The 20,703-nt window shown below is 53.4% G+C and overlaps 1 protein-coding gene across 1 annotated transcript in view; it reads left to right on the top strand.

Annotated features, from left to right (window-relative positions):
- Nucleotides 1-20,703, top strand: part of Hmcn2 (hemicentin 2) — a 154,314-nt gene that overhangs the window by 29,692 nt on the left and 103,919 nt on the right. The window contains exons 8-18 of the mRNA XM_051166434.1: nucleotides 2,426-2,689; nucleotides 5,850-5,994; nucleotides 6,387-6,508; nucleotides 8,733-9,005; nucleotides 9,878-10,019; nucleotides 10,335-10,462; nucleotides 10,780-10,893; nucleotides 12,532-12,681; nucleotides 17,625-17,813; nucleotides 18,535-18,630; nucleotides 18,879-19,006. Coding sequence (XP_051022391.1) covers nucleotides 2,426-2,689; nucleotides 5,850-5,994; nucleotides 6,387-6,508; nucleotides 8,733-9,005; nucleotides 9,878-10,019; nucleotides 10,335-10,462; nucleotides 10,780-10,893; nucleotides 12,532-12,681; nucleotides 17,625-17,813; nucleotides 18,535-18,630; nucleotides 18,879-19,006 — 1,751 coding nt within the window. The remainder of the gene's footprint in view (nucleotides 1-2,425; nucleotides 2,690-5,849; nucleotides 5,995-6,386; nucleotides 6,509-8,732; nucleotides 9,006-9,877; nucleotides 10,020-10,334; nucleotides 10,463-10,779; nucleotides 10,894-12,531; nucleotides 12,682-17,624; nucleotides 17,814-18,534; nucleotides 18,631-18,878; nucleotides 19,007-20,703) is intronic.

Raw genomic sequence — 20,703 nt, 5'->3', positions numbered from 1 at the left:
ACTATGTGGGTGCTGGGAATTGAACCTAGGTCCTCTGGAAGAGCAGCCAGAGTTCTTAACTGTTGAGCCATCTCTCTAGGCCCCAATCACCCTTTTTTTTTTTTTTTTTTGAGATGGGTCTTTCACTGCCTGGAGCTCACCAAGTGGGCTAGGCTAGCTGTCTCCGAAGCACCAGGGGCCCACCCATCACTACCTCCCCAGCACTAGGATCACGTGTACCTCTGTGCCTAGCTTTTCTACATGTGTTTTGGATGTTGCAATCACGTGCTCGTGCTTGCAAAGTGAGCACTTTACCTTTTCTCTTCTTTTTCCTTGCTGAAGTCTATACGGCTAGAGTCCTGTTTCCTCAGACTTCTCAATCTGCATCTTGCTAGTTTAGAGGAGGGACAGGTGCCAGTGAGCTGCTGGCTTACCAGAAGAGGGAACACCGCAGCTTCTGAAGGAGCAAGCAGCTTGGTGATCACGTGCCGGAGACCGGAATGGGGGAGGGGACTGAAGTTGGAGCTGAGGTTCCCTCACTGGAGTGTGACGTCATCTGTAGGCTTCATTTGGTAGTTACTTTGCAGAAAGAAGGTGGAGAAAGGGGAGAAACCGAGGCCCTTCCAACAAGCTAGTTGAGAAAAGACACTAAGCAGAGCCTGGTGGCACAGGCTTATAACCCAGCTCCCCAAGAGGTAGAACCAAGGGGAGCTAGCTCAGCAAGCCCAAGGCTTGCTGGGTAATTGGCAAGACCATGACTTAAAATAAAGAGTAAAGAATAGGAAGGACAGCAGGTAGCCAAGAAGAGACTTGATACCCTATGAGAATATACAGGGGGAGGTAATCCCCCCCAGGAACAGTCATAGGGGAGGGGAATAATGGGAAAATGGGGGGGGAAGGAATGGGAGGATACAAGGGATGGGATAAACATTGAGATGTAACAAGAATAAATTAAAAAAAAAAAAAGGAGTAAAGAATAGGACCGGTGAGACGGTTCAGTGGGTAAAAGCCTCACCACCCATGTTCAGTCCCTGGGACTTACATTGCGGAAGGAGAGAGCCAACCCCCACAAGTTGTTCTCTGGTCACATGTGCTGAAGTATGTATGTGCACACACTTAAAAAGCCAATGCCGCCGCCTGAAAAGGGAGAGACACGTATGAAGTTAAAAAAAAAAAAAAAGAAATACGTCAAGCCACTTGCACGCCTGCAATCCCAGCACTTGGGAGGCAGAGGCAGGCGGATCAATGTGAGTTTGAGGATAGCCTGGTCTACATTAAAAAAAAAAAAAAAAAAAAGGATATAGCTTAGTGATAGTGCTTGCAAAATGTGTGTGTGTGTAGCTTTGGTTTAATCCCGGGACTGCAAGGAGGACAAATAGAATGAAAAAGAAGGAGGAGGAAGAAATTGGCAATGTTAGAGAGTGTTTGGCACTTAGCCCCTAGACTGAGATCATTAGGGCTTGGGGGAGTCTGTGGCTAACTGGACATTGGATGCCTGGACCAGGGCTAGAAACTACTACATGCCATTAGCTGGCCAAAGTAGACCATCCCTACACAGCAGTGGTTGACCTCAGGGAGCATTGATATACAGTTGGCTGGATGCTGCACCGTGGGTCTAAGCCCAATACTCACAGGCTTGGCTTCCCCAGGAACTCACGTGTGGATTCTCTCACGCCATGTGCAGGCTCGGTGTTTCTCTCTTCCTCTTTTTCTTCTTTTCTTCTTCTCCTCCTCCTCCATCTCTCTCTTTTTTTGTTTGTTTTTTTGTTTTGTTTTTTTTTTTTTTGTTTGTTTGTTTGTTTTTTTTAAGACAGGGTTTCTCCTGTAGTCCTGGCTGTGCTGGACTCACTTTTTAGAGCAGGCTGACCTCATACTCACAGAGATCTGCCTGCCTCTGCCTCCCAAGTGCTGGGGTTAAAGGCATGTGCCACCACTGCCTGGTGACTCAGTGTTTCTTTACAAGTCATTGTAACCATCTGAAAGAGGAGGGACCTGACCCAAGCTCTCAAATAAACTAAGGAAATGCTGAAAGCTGAGTCCAGTTCTGTGCTTCTTGGAAAGGTTGAGAGAGAGAGAGAGAGAGTCCCCATGTGGGGCTGATCAAAGCCAACACCATGGTAAACAAGAACCTGGGGGGGGGGCGGGGAGGGGGAGAGAACTGACTTGATTCTTCCCAGTCCCTGTGTCACCAGGGTCAGGGCTTGCAGAGGCGGAGAGAGTTACAGCTAACGCAGGCAGAGGTGGACAGAGGTGGAGAGGCAGTGGCGTTTCAGGACCACGGACAGCAGCACAGGCCCCGTCCTTTTTTCACCTCTAGCCTTTAGCTCACTCACCCAGGGAGTGAGTGGTGGGGTAGATGCAGAACGGGTGAAGGAGGGCCAAGCAGCCAGCTCCTGAAAACACAGTAAGGAGAGCCCAGCACCCATTCCCCGCCTTCTCCTTGCAGGTGTACCCATCTCCCTGGTGATCAACTCTACGGGCCTGCAGGCCCCTGGTCACCTTGACTCCGTGGAGCTCTCACACAGCTCAGGGCGGTCCCTCCTCACTCTGCCCACTCAACTCCTCTCCAACGAGTCCACTCATCAGCTGTGGGCCGGGCCACCCTTCCATGTTCCGAAGGAGCGCTTTTACCTTAAGGTGAAGGGCAAAGACCATGAAGGAAATCCCCTCCTCCGTGTCTCTGGAGTTTCCTACAGCGGGGTGGCCCCAGGTAAGTGCCGTGTCTTCTTGGAAACCTTTCCTGCCTAGTTTGGGGAAGCTTCCGTTACCCTGTTAGGTATCATGCTAAATCCTGACATGCTTCAGATGTGACTTTCAGCTTGGAATTTTAGAACAAAGCCATGCATCTACCTGCCCACTTACCTACCCTCCCGTCTGCACACCAACTTGCCCATCCGCACACCCATAGGCACACCTACCAATCTCCTAGCCTCCCACCCATCCATCCACTTATCAATGCACTCATCTGTATATTCGCCAACGGCTCACTCATCCATACATTCATATCTATATATTTGCCTCTCCATCTATCTACCCATTCACATAACTATCCACGTATATTTATCTAAGTATACATTGACCTACTTTGCGACATAAGCCATCAAGCCATCCATCCATTGATTTACCCACCCATCACTCAACTCCTTATCTGTCCACCATTTCATCCATCCATCCATCCATCCATCCATCCACCCACCTACCCACCATTTTCCCCTTTTATCCTCTCACTCATCTATTTATCCAATCATCTAGCCACCCATCTGCCATTCATTCATTTATCCTGAGGTCCACTAAGCTAAGTCCAAGCCGTGGTGCATGAAGGTGTAGGCTAAGTACTTGCCAACACTGTCCCATTGCCCACTTATGGCAGTTCTGTGTGGCGTGTCCCACTTAAAGATGGACAGAGGGACAGCCCATTACTGAACACCCCTATAAAAAGGTTCTGGGGAGTCAGTGGTTCCAAGGGCTCCAAAATACAGTGCGCAAGTAACTGCAAGGGGTGCTTGTGACCACATTTGGCAGCTGCTGATGCCATTTGCCACCACACTGGTTCCCACCTGTGTGGCTTTCTCTGGCATCTGTGCCCCCAAAGTCAGGAAGCTCCTAGGGCAGGACAGAGTCTTGGGCAGCCCCACCTCCACCTCTGCTCCTAGTAGGGGCACCTGGGCTCATGGGTCACCTGACTTTATTGCTGGTCTCTGTCACCTTCCTTGCGTCCACTGCTCCTCTTCCCCTGGAAGTACCTGGAGGAGCTTGTGGAGAATTCTCACAGGAATTCCACACTTCTCTGTGGGGAAGTTAGACTATCCCTTTCCAATAGGGGTGTGTGGAAGGCAGGAGGGAGGACCAGCTCTTGAGCTACCCACAGTGTCCCCACAAGGGCAAATCCTTGAAGACTTAGCTGAGGTCTCTTCCTCATTTCTCCTTTGCTCCATTTCACCCTCATCCTTTCTCTTTCCTCCTGCCTCCTGGTCTCTGGGCGTCTTTGCCACTGTACCATGCTGCTGTTCCTGGGCCTGTCTGCATTGCCTTTACAGCCCGAAGGAGGACTTTATAGAAAGATTTCATCTGTGGAAACCTGTCTCTCCTTCCCTTCTGTCCTCTCAGAAGGAACCAGGAACTTGGGATGTGGCTATGGGCTTTGTTCTCCATTGCCTCTCCAATGGGAGTGAGGTGGGATGGGTGAGGGTATTTTTTTTTCCTCCCTACTCTCAGAGCTAAGGAGGCTGGGATTTGCCTCAGAACAGGTTGTCTCTGGGTTTGAAGGTACATGGTGGGTCTGAAGGTCCCTGGACCCTTTCTCCTCAGAAGAGGAATAACCAAGCTGTCTGGGAGAGGCTTCCAGATTGTGGGGGCGAGTGGCTGCTGCGCACACAGCTGAGGACGTGGCTGGAAGTCTGACACCCCTCTCCCTGGGGATGTGGCAGGCAGCCCAGGGTATGATGTCACCTACCACGCTCCCAGCCCCCAGCCTCGGCTCTGAGGAAGTCTGGTGTATTGTCTCACTCCTGGAGCATTCTACTGGGCTCCTGTCCCCTCTGGCTGTGAAGTAAAGAAGGCGGCCACATGAGATAGCACTGTGGGCTGGAGCTGCCCTGCTGGGGGTGGGGGTGGAGAGGAGCTTTCTCAGATGCTTCCTAAAAACAACTCACAGATGGAAAGAGACTATTGCTCTCAGGACAGGGGTCAGGCGAGGAGGTTGGTAGTATCAGACAGGGGGGTCCTGGAGGGGTTCATCACGAGCCCTGAGTTTCCGTGAAGCTTTTTGCTTTATCTCCAAAATGCTGTGAATCTCACACTCATAACCACCTTCCCGCTGTGCTCGCTCCTCACTGGAAAGGGTCCCCTGCAGACAAATCTAGAACTGAGTTCTCTGGACAAAGAAGGGCCCATTGCACAGATTTCAGGGCTGGTCCCAGGAAGGTGGAGTCTGGCTTGTGCAGGTCTCTCTGCTAACTGGCTTCCTTGGAAGCCATGGTGAGGCTGTGGGATACTCTCCACGGACAGTTATGGCCAGCTACTCAAAACACCTCCATCAGGGGCCATCATCACCACCACCTCCCCTTTTTTATGGCATCTTATTGATTAGGCCAAAATAGAGTCCATCTATTTATAATTAGGTTTACAAAGTCTTAACCTTTGCTCGATACTTTTTAAAATGCTTTCTTGGCATGTATTTTTTAGTGATCTGTATTACTGAGTTTCACTGTGACAGTTCATACATGTCTAATATAATGTAGTTTGATCACCCCACCACTTCCGACTCTGGCCCTCTCTCCCCGCTTCCACTGTACCCCCCGCCCCCCCGACTGCGTCCTTGCGTCTTTTTTTTTTTTTTTTTTTTTGACAACCTGTTGAGCTTCCTTGTGGGAGCATGAACAACGGTTTGGAGCACAGACATTTCACCAATGTCTACACCACTAAAGAAAGCGTCTCCTCCTCATCCATTGACGGCAAACTGTCGTAAGTCCTCACAGAGGAGTGGGGCCCCATGAACCCTTCTCCACTCCATGACAGGATGCTGATAGGACTGGTCTATTGCAGATCTTGCACAGCTGAGCCCTGTGGTCGTGTCGTGCTGGAAGTCAGCAGTGGCACATGATTTCCCTCACTTCCTCTTCCTCGTGCATTCCTTTCACACTTTCTCTAATGTTTCCTGAGCTTTGGAGGGATCTCCCCATTTTTCTAGAGGTGGAAACTGAGGTTCAAAGCGGTAAGTGGCCTGCAGTGGGTGACCATTGAACGTGACCCACATATTGCCTCAAGGCTGGCCTCTGGGTCTTGTTTGTTCCTGAAGGCCTCAGTGTGACTAACCGGGGTCTTGCTTTGGCGTGGCAGGGCAGAGCTCTGAGCCTTGTGCTTGTGTGCAGGTGTGCCGCTGGTCAGCATGGCCTCCAGAATCCATGGACACCTACAGCAGCCCCTGCTGGTGTCCTGTTCTGTGTATAGCACCCTGCCCTTCCGGCTGCAGCTGCAGAGAGATGGAGTGAGGCTGGGCGAGGAACGGCACTTTCAGTGAGTGGCTGATGGGCAGCCATTGGGAGGTCCCTGGGCCTGGGGCTCCAGTGCCCTGGGCAGATCTCAAAGAGTGGGCAGCAGGAGAGAGACTTGGAGCCAGTTCAGTTGTCACCCTGGACAGCCTGGTTGGGATGGGGAGAGTGGGTCTCCTAGCCATGAGTGGACCCAAAGGTGGGAATCAGGAGTGGAGAGTCTAGAATTCAGAGAGGTCAAGGTGTAGGGTCAGCCCACACAGCCTGATGTGGAATTTGCCTGGCTCTTCTTATTGAGCCTCAGTGAGGATTTGGGGTTCTCCTCTGTGTAGGATTTGGGGGCGCCTTAGGCCTCTGAGGCTGGGAAACCCTGGCTGGGGTCAGAGTGACTGGTCACACTGCCTGTTGCTTTTGCAGAGAGTCAGGGAACAGCAGCTGGGAGATCCCAAGGGCCTCTAAGGCTGAAGAAGGCATGTACCAGTGCATCGCTGTCAGCAGAGCCGGGACAGGACGAGCCAGTGCCCAGATTGTCATCACAGGTCCAGCCCCTTCTGTCTGTGTGCCCTCTGCATTCCTCCCGCCCTCCACCACCCCCCTTCCCACCCTCCTTAGGACTTCCTCCCAGCCACTCTCCATCCTTGGGGCAGAATACCAGCCTGCTGGCACCTGGGGACAGTCTCCCACTCAGAACATGGCTACCCATGTTCCCGCCTGCTCACTGACCCCCACTTGAGGCTTGTAGATGCCAGTTGCCCTGCTAGATGTCGGTCTTGTGCCTGGTGTCCTTTTAGAGTTACTGTATCCCTGCCACGATGTCACCACTGAGCTCTGGGAGATGGGAGATGCACAGGCAGTCTCAGAGTGAGAGGAGATTTACTCGTCAAAGTTAGAGGCCCAAATTGTTTTAACGAGAATAAAGGAAATGCAATCTAATGAGCCCGTAGTCATTTACAAAAAGTTACACAGACCCCTGGCAGAAAGAGAGGAAGACACAAACCAGGACATCAAATCCACCTGCATATTTCCACCAACCTAGCTTCTCGGGCTCCTTTTTATGTGTGGCATATGCATGTGTGTGCAAGTGCACTCTCCTACGAGCATGTGTGCAGGAGCCAGAGGTTGACATCAGGTGGCTCCCTGCTTTTTGTTTATGAGGCAGAATCTCTCATGGAACCGAGAGAGCCTTCTAGTTTAAGCTAGACTGTGGAGTGGGTCCTCCCTTCTCCACCCCTTAGTGCTGGGATTATAGGTGTGCACTGCCACACCTGGATTTTATGTGAATGCTGGGAATCTAAGCCCGGATCCTAATGCGTGCACAGCAAGCATTTTGCCTATGGAGCCATCTTCCCAGCTCCCCAGAAGAACTTCGTTTCACACATTTTTGGGGGGAGCAGACCTGAGTCCAGCATGTGACAGCGAGTTGGTCTGCGCCCTTGGCACAGGGGAGAGTCAACTTTTCCACAATGATAAGCAGGAAAGAGGGCAGGGTCAAGGAATGGGTCTGCCATTAGCTTGCTATCTGTTCACACTTTTAAAACTTCCTGCTGAACTACATTTCAGTACGTATCCCTAAAAACAGGGGTCCACCCTGCAGAACTGAGCTCCCCCAGTTAATGGCTGCACCTGCAAGTCAAACGCAAGGAAGCTGAGGCAGGAGGGTTGCTGCAAGTTTGAGGTCAGTCTGGGCTACATAATGAGTTCCAGATCCATCAGGCCTACAGAGGGAGACCTAGTTTCAACACACACACACACACACACACACACACACACGCATGCGCGCACCTCTCTTAAAGTATGGACACTTCAGTATTGCTTAATTTTATCTATAGTCCAGTTTCCCTAGTTGTCCCTAAATGTCTCTTCTTCTTCTTCTTCTTCTTCTTCTTCTTCTTCTTCTTCTTCTTCTTCTTCTTCTTCTTCTTCTTCTTCTTCTTGAGACAGGGTTTCTCTGTGTAGCCTTGGCTGTCCTGGACTCACTTTGCAGACCAGGCTGGCCTCAAAACTCACAGCGATCTGCCTGCCTCTGCCTCCCAAGTGCTGGGATTAAAGGCGTGTGCCACCACGCCCGGCTCCAAATGTCACTTCTAAGTACTTTCAGTAGCATTTTCTTTTCTTTTCTTTTCTTTTAATTGAGACTAGGTAGCTACGATGGAACTGGCTGTGTGACTCAGGCTGGTTTTAAATGCACGGCAATCCTGCCTCTGCCTCTCCAGCGTAGAGATCGCCGGCCAGTGCCACCGTGCACACTTGGACGTTTTCATCACACGTAGGTGCATTGGCTGGAGGATCCTGCTCTTCTGGCGTGTGGTCTCTGGTGTTGTCACTTTTGGTGCCCTGTGTTCCTGGAAGAACAGACTTAGCAGTATTTCCTTTGTGGCCTTGTATCTGTCACGGGCTGTGTGTAGAAGGTCACCCTGCTGAAGGACAATGATGTTTCCAGCCGGTTTCTCCCTCTCCCGCCTGGTTTCATCCTGCCTGAGATGTTTGACTGGGAGCCTCTGAAGATCTGAGGAGGTCTTGTTGAGTGTGCATCGGCTGTGGCTTGTGAACACATCCACGCCGTGGAGAGCTCCAGGGTTTGATAGGACCCTAGGGAGAATTGATGGGGAGGGGGAGACATACGCCATCTCCCCGGGGAGCCAGGCTTCTCCAAATGGAGAGCAGATGCAGGCTGAGTGCTCTGCGGCTGACGTGTCCTGAGTCACAGGGGACAGCTGTTCCCCACCCTAGCTCCTCAACTGTCCTCTACAACTGTCCTTGCAGACCCTCCACCGCAGCTGGTCCCTGGCCCCAATGTGACCGTGTCCCCAGGAGAGACGGCCATCCTGTCCTGCCAAGTCCTGGGTGAAACTCCTTACAACTTGACATGGGTCCGAGACTGGCGAGCCTTACCAACCACTGCAGGCCGCATCTCCCAGCTGCATGACCTGTCCCTGGAAGTCAGCAGCATCATCCTCAGTGATGGTGGGCAGTACCAGTGTGTGGCCAGCAATGCGAATGGGGTCACAAGGGCATCTACCTGGCTCCTGGTGCGAGGTGAGGCTCCTCCCCACTCTTGCTGTTCCCCTAGGACAACACCACCTAGCGTTCACTGGGGACACCATAAGCCCTTGCCTCTGCTCAGCCTTGGAACCTTTGGAGATGGAAGGTTCTGTCTCCTTCTAGCTAAGTGATGATCATGATTGGAGGTCCGTCATACTAGGGCTGGGGCAGTGTGAGGGCTCAGAGAGCAGATGTGCCTGGGTACAGGTTGGGGGGGACACTGGCTGGATGATGGTAGAAGAGGTAGAAAAGAGGGGCATCCATGTAGGAGTTTCAGGACTGAGTGTGGCTTCAGTCTCCCCAAGACTCTCCTTCCTGGGGTGCCAGCCCACCAAGTATAAAAACCAACTCAGCAAGTGCTTTTTATCGAGCCAGCAACTCCTACTGTGTGCTGAGAGTGTGCTGAGAGGCCCTGTCTGGGCCCTATAGGACAGAGATTGATTAGTTATGTCTTCCTTGGCATGGAAGTGGGAGCATTTGCCTTTTTAAGGGATTTTGGCTTGAGCCTCACAGGATCTATAGACTGAGAGTACCTAATCAAAGGAACCTAATTTTGGGGTCAGTTTTAGGGCAGGTGACAGAGTTCACCTCATGGTCACAGAGATGGGACCATGCTCTGGCACCTGCTTGGCGCGCAAGGCCTCCAGGGATGTCCAGCTCAAAGCAACTATCCAGGCTACGAGACTCTCAGACTCTAGTGGATCCAGTGTCAGTGCCTAGTTTCCTCACCTCCAAGGATACCACCTGGGGACTCTGGCTCTGGAGGCCTGTGTTTCCTCTCCTCTGCCTCCCCCTACTGTGTCTGAGGGTCAGGCAGGGCCAACGTGGGAAACCACGCTGGTCAGATGGGCTCTTTTCATCCACAGAGGCTCCTCAGGTCAGCATCAACGCCAGGTCACAGCGCTTCTCCCAGGGTGTGGAGGTGAGGGTCAGCTGCTCAGCCTCGGGGTACCCTACACCCCACATCTCCTGGAGCCGTGAGGGCCTCACTCTGCCAGAGGACAGCAGGTGAGTGGGGTGGGATGAGAGCTCTGGGCCTGGCAGCATCCCAACAGAGTGCTGGGAGGAAATCTCAGGCTGCGTCTTCTCAAAAGGGGTGTGGTATGTGTCCCACTTCCCCCAGGATCCTCTGAGCACAGCATGGCCTGAGCACTCGGGCACTTGGACCTCAAACAAGAGCCCCGTGAATTAAAAACTGCTTTAGCCTGCCTGTCCCAGAGAAACCTGCCAGTGTCTGAATGCCAAGGACTAGTGACATTAATTTGTTATTAATGATGGCTGTGGAGCCACCATATGTCACATGTTTTTCTGGCCTGACTCCAGAATCAATGTGGATGCCCAAGGAACACTCATCATTCAGGGAGTAGCCCCAGAGGATGCTGGGAACTACAGCTGCCAGGCCACTAATGAAGTCGGCACAGATGAAGAAACAGTCACCCTCTACTACACAGGTACTTAGGCCACCCACAGCATCTCAGGACATGCTATTCCCTCCCTCCTGCTCAAGGACAGTGTCTCTGGTATACCAGGCCTTGTGGGTAGCGTTCCTGACATGGGCCGTAAGGTGGACTTTCTCGTGGGGACACACACAACACCTATGCAAGGGGTTGGTATTCTAGGTAGTGGGGGACAGGGAATAAGCATGGATGCCAGGGGGTGTGGGGGAGGGGGGCAGGTGGAGAGGGCAGCGAAACTTGTCTCCACTAAAGCAAGGGGTAGTCTGGCCTCAGGGTAGCCGGCCCCATGTTCCTTCCTCTGGCCCACACAGACCCACCATCCATCTCTGCTGTCAACACCGTGGTTCTCGCAGCTGTTGGAGAAGAGGCTGTGCTACTGTGTGTGGCATCTGGGGTCCCCCCACCCCGGGTCATCTGGTATCGGGGTGAGTTTAACGGGGAGAAGCCTGGGAAACATCCACCAAGGCCCTGGACCTACAGTTTTCAGAAAGGTCACTGGCAGGCAGGGACTCCCAACAGGGCAAGGATTGTCACAGGAGCGCCAGCTGGTTCTGGCACACCTTACCCCAGCAGCCTCACAGCCTGCCAGCACCCAGTCAGACCTGGGTCACAGGTCTCTCCCTCGGCCTCAGTTTCCTTGTCTGAAAATGAGTCACATGACAATGAAGTATGTGTGTGTTTATGGCTAGCCTGGGCTAACACCGAGCTGAGCTTGCTTGGTGAGTGGGGCTGCTTCCCATGCCTGGCATCGGGTAGTGCCATGGACCATTTCTGCAGGTCAGCCAGGGTCCCCACAGGTTCTCCCATCTGGCTGCTCTTCCCGGCAGTGCCTCTCTGCAGTCTCATCAGCCCGAAGGCTCAGACACAGGCAGGCTGGTGGCTTTGGCCCTGTGGTCTTTCAAGAACATTTTGTCTAGTTCTCTGGCTAATGGGTGGCAGGAGCCTTGGGGTTCCTGGCTCAGTGGTGGTGACCCTGCATGTTCTGATGAAAGACTCCTCACCCTGCCCTAGACCTGCCCAGCAGAGAGGGTTTTAAGGTCTTAAGGCGCAGTCTTCAGCCTTAGAAGGGAGGGAGTTCGGATACCCACTGTGACACGGGGAGCCATGAGACAACGTGGGGAGGAGGCAGGCCCCTGCAGAAACATAGAGTAGTCAGTATGCCATTAGCATGAGGTCCCAGAGCTATCCATGGGGACAGGTACAGTGTGTGTGTGTGTATGTGTGTGTGTGTGTGTGTGTGTGTGTGTGTGTGTGTGTGTGTGTGAAGGTACAGTGTGTGTGTATGTGTGTGAGTGAGTGTGTGAGTACGTGTGAGAGTGAGTTGTGTGTGTGTGAGTGAATGTGTGTGTGAGTGTGTGTGTGTGTGTTGTGTTTAATGGGACAGTTGTGGTGGGAAGAATGAGGAAGCTTCAAGTCTACAAAGCAGGAAAGTGCTTAATGCCCAGAGCTGAACACTCGATGTCCGGACGGCTCTGTACTTTTAACTTAATCAAAGAAGAACATGGTGGCCCTCGCTTTTATTTCCAGCACTCCACATTCCAGGAGGCTGAGGCAGCGGGATCACTGTGAGTTCAAGACCAGCCTGGTCTACAAAGAGAGTCCAGGACAGGCAAGGCTACACAGAGAAACCCTGTCTCAAACAAAACAAAACAAAAACAGAGAAGGAGGAGGAGCAGGCTGAGATGGGGGCAGGGAACTCAGGTGTGCGCATAGGAGAGATGTCAGGGAGGCAGGGATCAAAGAAGTGTCTCCTATCAGGCACCTCCCACCTTTCTCTGTGCCCTAAAAGCAGATGGCAGACTCCTTGGGACTTGGGGTTCAGAGATGTGAGGCCATAAGGAGGCTAGTGTGAAGACCTTGGCGGATGAGCTTGCCACATCAGAGTCTGGGTGAACCTAGCCCTGGTCAGACCCTGACACCCCTTAGGACTGAGCCCCCATGACTTTGGGGAAATCCACTGACCGTCCTGTGTGGCCCATAGGAGCTTTGGGTCAGGAAGCCTGAGATCCCTGGCTCCATGGCAACTGAGGGCCTCAGCCAGTGCTTTTTCATCTTTGGTTTAGGGGGTCTGGAAGTGATTCTGGCTCCTAAAGGCTCCGCGTCTGGGACACTGCGGATCCCTGCAGCTCAGGAGAGAGACGCTGGCCTCTATACCTGCAGGGCTGTTAACGAGCTGGGTGATGCCTCTGCCGAAGTACAGCTGGTGATTGGACGTGAGTGTGCACTTGGCCCTACCACCCCTTGGTCTGCCATTTCTGAGGAAGCTAATATCTACAGCACAGGGTGCCGGTGTGGGGCTCTGGAGACCTAGAGTGAGCTGGGGCACGTATTAGTTCTTGCAGGGTCACAAAACTTTGTCGCTGTGGCTAAGAAACAAGAGAAGTCATGTCTGCCATATTTGCCAGTTCTGAGCATGTTCCAGCTGCACACGCCTATAATCGTAGCGACCCTTGGAGGTGAGGGTCCTCAATATCCGCTTTACAGATGGGGAAAAGAGACATAAAGAGGGTACATGGCTTGCCCAAGGCCACACAGCTAGGCAGGACAGAGTTGAGAGCTAAACTGTGGCTCTGAGCCCTTGACCCTGATGTTCAGTGGCTCTGAGCCTTGACCCTGGAGTTCAGTGGCTCTGAGCCTTGACCCTGGTGTTCAGTGGCTCTAAGCCTTTGACCCTGGTGTTCAGTGGCTCTGAGCCTTGGCCCTGGTGTTCAGTGGCTCTGAGTCTTGACCCTGGTGTTCAGTGGCTCTGAGTCTTGACCCTGGTGTTCAGTGGCTCTAAGTCTTGACCCTGGTATTCAGTGGCTCTGAGCCTTTGACCCTGGTGTTCAGTGGCTCTGAGTCTTGACCCTGGTGTTCAGTGGCTCTGAAGCCTTGACCCTGGTGTTCAGTGGCTCAAGCATTGGGCAGTGACCAACAGAGTGAGTGTAGACATTTTTCCTTTCTCTAAGCTCCAAGCTCCTCCTTGAAAAATGCCTCTGAGATATGTGTGCATGTGGTAAGGGAGGCTCACAACACGAAACACTGTCACTGTCTTAGCTGGAAGGTTCTAGAAGGCTATCTTGGGTATTGCTGTGGCCATTAGCCTTGGCTCCATATCTTTGGGGTCCAAGCTGAGGTCCCCTTTGACAGTCTGCCATTAACGTTAGAGCCATCTTACCAACTCAGAGGGAGGAGACAACGGGCATCTAGGAGTGGGGGCAGGGCAGGGGTGAGAATAGCAGGCAGCTGTGGGCCTTGGGCAAACCAGCCTGGCAGCGATAGTGGGAAATCAAATTTCCTGCCCATCTGGGCAACAGCTGTGGTCAAGCCTTCCTGGCCATGCTGGAAGATGCTGGGAACAGGCGGGTGCTATGCCTGCTTCCTGTTAATGGCTCTGGGAATGGGCTTCCTGTAGCATATAGGACCAGGAAAGAAGGAAAACGCCTGCCTGTCTTTCCATCCAGAACTTGCACTTTATTTTCTACGGCTTGGATGAAGGAACCCAGATCTTGGTGGTGGGCAAGTGCTCTGCCACCGAGCCACATCCCTGGAAGGCACATTTGAATCACCTTCTGGGTCTGGCACTTGTCAATCAAGAGTCCTAGACCACTTGTTTAGCTGAATGGCTTGCCCCCGAGAGTCCCACTTCCTGCTCTGTGTGACAGAATGAATGCAATTAAGCCTTGATAGACTACCATATTTTTTGGACTATAAGACACACCCAGTTTTTAAAGCAGCAAAACAAGAGAAATAGTAAAAACAGCAGTCAGACCATAAGGCACACCCTAACTTCCTCCCCACTTTTGCGGGGGGTGGGGGGTAGGGAGTGTGTCTTATAGTCTGAAAAATATGGTAAATCAGATTGCATGCTTGACTCATGCCCCCAAGGACAACTAAATCACATTTAAGTGGTTGCTTCCTGTGCCCAGACCTGGCAGGCTGACAAGGGCTGTAGAAGGTGACTCCCCATATGGCTAGTGTGCCAGTATCCCACCCCAAGGCTTGTGTCCTGAGCTAAGCTACCCACACCGTTGTGGTCTGTTTGCAACTGGATCTCATGTGCTCCAGACTAACCTTGGACTCGCCACATAGCTGGGGGGACCTTGAGTTTCTGTGACTGCTGGTCCGGGCCCAGGTTCAAGGTAACTCCAAGACCTTGGATCCTTCTTCAAGGAACTGAAATATAAGTTCACGCAGACTTGGGAAAATATCAAGGAAACTTTATTAAGAGCAAAGTGACAGAAAAGGCTGGGATAGCCTGCAAGGAATAAAGTGAAGGCGATCAGGGGCCTGCATGATTGTTTCATGAGGTTCAAGGAAAGGAACTCAGCTACTAAGAGAGTGAGCGTAGTTATGGTTTGATTGATGTTTTTCTGCCGCATGTGTCCCTGGCCATAATGCATGCAACTTTAGTCACATGTGTATCCTCAAAAGTTTTCCTGAGGGCACAGTTTTGCTTTCCTGAGAGTGTACTCAGAACCAGTCCAGAACACTGGGTGTTCAGCGGTAGAATTCTCACCTTCCAGAACTGGTCCAGGCTGAACTAGACCTCTAACCATCCCGTAGCTGGATGCAGCTGTGGTTGGATAGATACTGTTGATGATGGTCGTGAGGGGAGGAGACACTCAAACCGTCATCCAGACATGCATGCATATGTAGCCCGGGGTAGGGGTGCTTGCTTGGGAGAGGTGAGTGTGCAAGGTCCATACAGGTGAGGGAGCAAGGCTGCCGTGTGCATCACTTGAAATGTATTTCTATTTTATGTGCACATGGATATTCTGCCTACATGTACGTGTGTGCACCATATATATGCCTGGAGCCCACCGAGGCCAGAAGAGAGGATCGAAGGCCTTGGAACTAGAGTTAACAGGTAGTTGCGAGCCGCCGTATGCGTGATGAGAATTGTACCTGGGTCCTCTAGAATAGAGCCAGTGCCCTTAATTGCTGAGCCATTTCTCCAGCCTCCCAAGTATATTATTAGAAAAAAGGGTGTGCGCAACCAAACTAAGTGGGGTCCCGGGATCCATCACCACTCTCTGTGCCTGCCTGCCTCACTTCTGACCCCTCTGCCCCAGCGCATGAGAGAGAGGCACCCCCAGAGAAATTAAATGAAGATGACGTCATCACAGGGTCCCCGCCTGGGCTCTTACAGAGAGAGGGTCACGGAAGTCCATGTGGAAGTGAGGCCTGAAGACAGAGAAAGCCGAGCACACTGTCCAGGTCCTGAGAAAGGCCCTGGCTGAGCATGTGGCCCACCACATTTGACACAGTCACCATTTGCCCAGTGAGGGACCTAACTGGAGAACCCTCAGCCACTGGGTTCTGGGACCCCACATTAATTAGGGAATTCTGGGTAAGGAAGGGAAAGGATGGGCACCTGAGCCATCAAGTGGCAGTTGTCTGTGTGGGGCCTAGAACAAGGCATCTCTGTGACTTACCTCCACAAGCAGGCAGAAGAAATGGCTGCTGCTCAGACATCCACTGCGGAGTCCTTGAGCAGCTCCGAGGGGGCCCCTGGGCCTCAGCACTGCCAGACCTGGGCTCTAAGCCCATCTCTGCCATTGATGGGGGTGGGAGGGGTTCTTTAATCTCTCTGACCCTCAGTTTCCTCACACACGTGTGTGTGTGTGTGTGTGTGTGTGTGTGTGTGTGTGTGTGTGTGTAAGAGATCTGTGATACCACCTGTTGGCCTTCATGAACTGGTAGTGAAATGGTGTCTCTGAAAGCATTTTCTCCCGGCAGCTGCTTTAGAGGGTGTCCACTGCAGCCCTGGCCCTCACATTAGGGAGTAGGATCTGTGTAAAAGCAAAGCTGAGGAGGGGAGGGGGTGGGAGAGCCACTAGATGCTGTGGCTCCAGACCAGAGGCCTGCTTGGAGAAGGTTGTCATAGGCCCCACAATGGAGAACGCTGATGAGTAGGTTTCAGGGGACTCAGGCCAGGGGCTGCAGCATCGGGGGTGGTGTCCTGGATCTCTGGGGACCAAGACTGTGAGCTAGGTTCTCTGCTTACATAGCCTCAGACCCCCATGAAGAAGTGCCCCGTGTGAAGTTGGCTCCCAGACAGTCTCTAGTCTGGTGGTAATTTTCCAACTTGTGTCAGAGTCTCCCTTTAACGACCCTAATCCCAAGGCCAGAAAAGAAGATCAGTGTTATCTGAAGATGGCTGGCAGTTTCTGAGGATGACGGGAGAAGAAAGAGGAGGCCGCTTTCCCATGGCTAGAGATTCAACCCTGTTAATGAAAGCCTGGACCTCCCAGGTGGACGGACCCAAAGAGTGCCAGGGCTGCAGGGTGGGGGTGAGGGAGTGGGAGGGGGAAGTGGACTGTCTGCTAGAGGACAGGGGCTGGAATTTCTGGTCTTGGGAAAGTAGTTTGAGTCTTCTTCCGCTCCCAGCAAAGGCAGCAAAGTATTTCTAGGAAAAGCCAGAACTCGGCCAGCTTCCCCGGAGAATGGAGTCCCAGCTGCCTGAAACAAGGATTAGGGAACTCCCCACCCCTGTGCTCTGTTCAGGTTTTTGTGGCTTGCATGGCAGGCACATCCTTGTGTGGGTCTCAGGTACTTGTTAATACAATGTAGCAGAGAGCGAGGGCAGCCTGAGGGTGGCACTTCGGGGTGACTTGAAACAGGCAGGGCCATGGAGATGGTGGCTATGGCCTTCAGGCTAAGCATGACAGAGGCCAACACGGAACCTCTCTACCTGCCTAGGGGTCAGAAGGAGGTGAGGTAAACAGGGGAGTCTGGGAGGCAGCGGGGCTCACCCCTCAGCCCCTATATAAACCCTGACCCCTTGATGGCCACATCTCCATCAGTCTCAGCCACAAAGGCTCCTGAGGCCACACAACTCCTTTTGGGTGGTAGGCTCCTAAGTGGGTACTGCAGCTTGGAATAAAAATGTTTCCCACTGCATGGCTACCCAAACCCCCATCCCCACCCCCACCCCGAGGCTCCTGTGGGACAGTGCAAGATGCATCTACAGCTACTCCCCATCCAAAACTGACTCATTTTGCTTTGTTTCTGGAACTCTCTAACCTCGCGTTGGCCATGGAGCTATGGTCAAGAGTGCCTTTAAGTTCATGGGGTGAGCCTGGAAGGTGCTCCTAGAAACGAGATGGAGTAAATGGACAGTCCCCCGGGTCCCAGCTCCCTGGGGCTCCCCACAGACTAATCCCTCCCACAGATGCACCCAGGCTGACGGATCCTCCCCAGGATGTCACTGTGGAGCTGGGCAAGAGTGTCTTCCTCACCTGTCGGGCCACAGGCCGCCCACCCCCGACTGTCACCTGGCGGCGTGCAGATGGCCAGGCCCTGGAGCCTGGGAGGCTTAGCAGAACCGGGCAACGGGATTCAGGAGTCTTGGTCTTTGAAAGTAAGAGAAGAGGGCTGGGCTAGCCTGGGCTAGGCTGGGCTAGCCTGGGCTGGGAGACAGGGTTGAGGAGGGCAGGCCCCTGGTGCCAGCACTTCCTGTATTAGTTACTGCTTCTGTTGTTGTGATCATGACCAAGGCAGCTTATAGAAGGAAGGGTTCATTTGGGGCTTGGGGTTCCAGAGCGGTAAGAGCATCCCCACCATGGCAGAGAGCACGGCAGCAGGCAGACAGGCAGGCATGGTGCTAGAGCAGCAGCTGAGAGCTCACATCTCGATCCACACATAGGAACTAGAGAGAGGCACACTGGGGATGGTGCGAGTCAGTGACCCGCCCCCTCCAACAAGGCCACACCTCTTAATCCTTCCGAGGGCCATTCTCATTTAACTGGCCTTGGGCAGGTTGATGCTGTTGATGCTGGCTCAATATGGGGCTGGGCAGGTGGCTCTGGCCGAGTCATTTCATTGTGACACGGATCGCCATCCTGATGATGCTAACTAAAGGCCTCCTCGATAGCAGGCCAGCTGTTCCTCACTGACATGTGGGTAGCACACGTACCCATCCCTGTCCCCTTCCACAGATGCACAAGGTGAGGTCCAGAAGCATCTCCTCCCTCTCCTCTGGTGCCCTGCCCCCCCCCTTTGCCCATGTGCAGGGCCTGGTTGTGTCCTGGCAGTGTTAGGGTCTGTGGGTTCCCAACAGCCAGATTCGTTCCTTTCCTCAGGAGTAGGCCTTGAAGACCAAGCCCTGTATGTGTGTGAAGCTCGCAATGCGTTTGGGAAGGCCCAGGCTGAAGCCCGGCTGGTGGTCACAGGACATGGTCTGTGGGTGACTCTGTGAGCTGTGGGAAGTGGGAGGCAGGGGCTCCAGGGGGCTCCTTGTATCCTCCACATTGGGCCAATGTATCCCCACAGTTTTATCCCTGCTTCTTGGGCTGTACCCTAAGAAACACTAATGTTCAAGTCTCTCCAGCCTCAATGCATTTGGGGAACTTCTTGGGGAAGAAGTAAGGGGTGGGTCCGTGTCCCTCAGACCTGTGTGACTGACAGTTCTCCTCTTCCCCCACAGCGCCCCCACAGATTGCCAGCAGTGCCTCCATTGTTCGTGTCCTAGAGGGACAGCCTGTGTCCCTGCCCTGTGTCATCCTGGCAGGGAGGCCCCTCCCTGAAAGGCGCTGGCTCAAGGCTGGCCGGCCTGTGAGTACTAGGCTTCCCTGGGGGCTATGGGCAGAGGACAGAGAGGGGACTGTCAGCCACACCTCAGCCTTGGCCTCTAAGCTACCATATTTTGGAATAGTCCCTTCCTCCTCCCTCTGTGTCCTGTCTCATCCCAGAATCACATGTCTCCTGAATTGCTGCCATCTGTGATCCTGTCATCTCGCTGCTTGCGGTCCAATGGGAGGATCTGAGGAGAATGGCTGCAGGGGTGGGTCTGAGGAGAGTAGCTGCAGGGGTGGGTCTGAGGAGAATAGCTGCAGGGGTGGGTCTGAGGAGAGGAGAAGCAGGGATGGGTCTGAGGAGAGGATGCAGGGGTGGGTCTGAGGAGAGAGGATGCAGGGGTGGGTCTGAGGAGAGGAGAGGCAGGGGTGGGTCTGAAGAGAGAGGATGCAGGGGTGTATCTGAGGAGAGAGGATGCAGGGGTGGGTCTGAGGAGAGGAGAGGCAGGCATGAGTCTGAGGAGAGAGGATGCAGGGATGGGTCTGAGGAGAGAGGATACAGGGGTGGGTCTGAGGAGAGGAGAGGCAGGCATGAGTCTGAGGAGAGAGGATGCAGGGATGGGTCTGAGGAGAGGATGCAGGGGTGGGTCTGAAGAGAGAGGATGCAGGGGTGGGTCTGAGGAGACAGGATGCAGGAGTGGGTCTGAGGAGAGAGGATGCAGGGGTGGGTCTGAGGAGAGGAGAGGCAGGGGTGGGTCTGAGGAGAGAGGATGCAGGGGTGGGTCTGAGGAGAGAGGATGCAGGGGTGGGTCTGAGGAGAGAGGATGCAGGGGTGGGTCTGAGGAGAGAGGATGCAGGGGTGGGTCTGAGGAGAGAGGATGCAGGGGTGGGTCTGAGGAGAGGAGAGGCAGGGGTGGGTCTGAAGAGAGAGGATGCAGGGGTGTATCTGAGGAGAGAGGATGCAGGGGTGGGTCTGAGGAGAGGAGAGGCAGGCATGAGTCTGAGGAGAGAGGATGCAGGGATGGGTCTGAGGAGAGAGGATGCAGGGGTGGGTCTGAAGAAAGAGGATGCAGGGGTGGGTCTGAGGAGAGAAGAGGCAGGCATGAGTCTGAGGAGAGAGGATGCAGGGGTGGGTCTGAGGAGAGAGGATGCAGGGGTGGCCCAGACACCCTGCTGTGATGTTTCCAGGAAAGAGTTGTGCCCTGTGAGGTTTAGCTCATAGCAGAGCTTCAGCCCATGGCGTGAGGCTGTCTGCACTGTCACCCTGCCACTTGTGCTTTTTCTCCGTCTTCCCTGTGTCATCGTTCTTGAAGGCTCTGTGCCCTTGAGGTTATAAAGGATTCCCCTCACTTCCTATTCCTCTAAAGCACCAGCTGACAGGCAGATGGCACACCTCAGCAAGACAGACAGTGCTTGTTTGTGTTTTCTGTTCCCCACGCTCCACTCCTAGCCTGACGCAGCCACTAGGCTGCAGGAACAGCCCCAGCAACACTGTGGTTCCCTCCAGGACCACCTGGCACCTGCAGGCTCAAGCATTTCTAAGCATCCTGTCTCCCCATCTCCCCATCACATCTTAACTAATTCCCATTTTGTCTTCCCATCAGACTAGCTAATCATGCATCTGTGTGCTAGCCCATGCTGTTCCTGCTACCCGAATGCCTTTCCAGTCACTCTTGCTTATATCTTCTCTTCCCAGTGCTGGGCTAATGGCAGAGCACGTGACACAAAAGCCACTCC

Source organism: Acomys russatus, chromosome 24, assembly GCF_903995435.1.
Source record: "Acomys russatus chromosome 24, mAcoRus1.1, whole genome shotgun sequence".
Classification (NCBI taxonomy): Eukaryota; Metazoa; Chordata; class Mammalia; order Rodentia; family Muridae; genus Acomys; species Acomys russatus.
The sequence above is the reverse complement of the archived record's forward strand: the minus strand, read 5'-3'. Positions and strand labels throughout refer to the sequence as shown.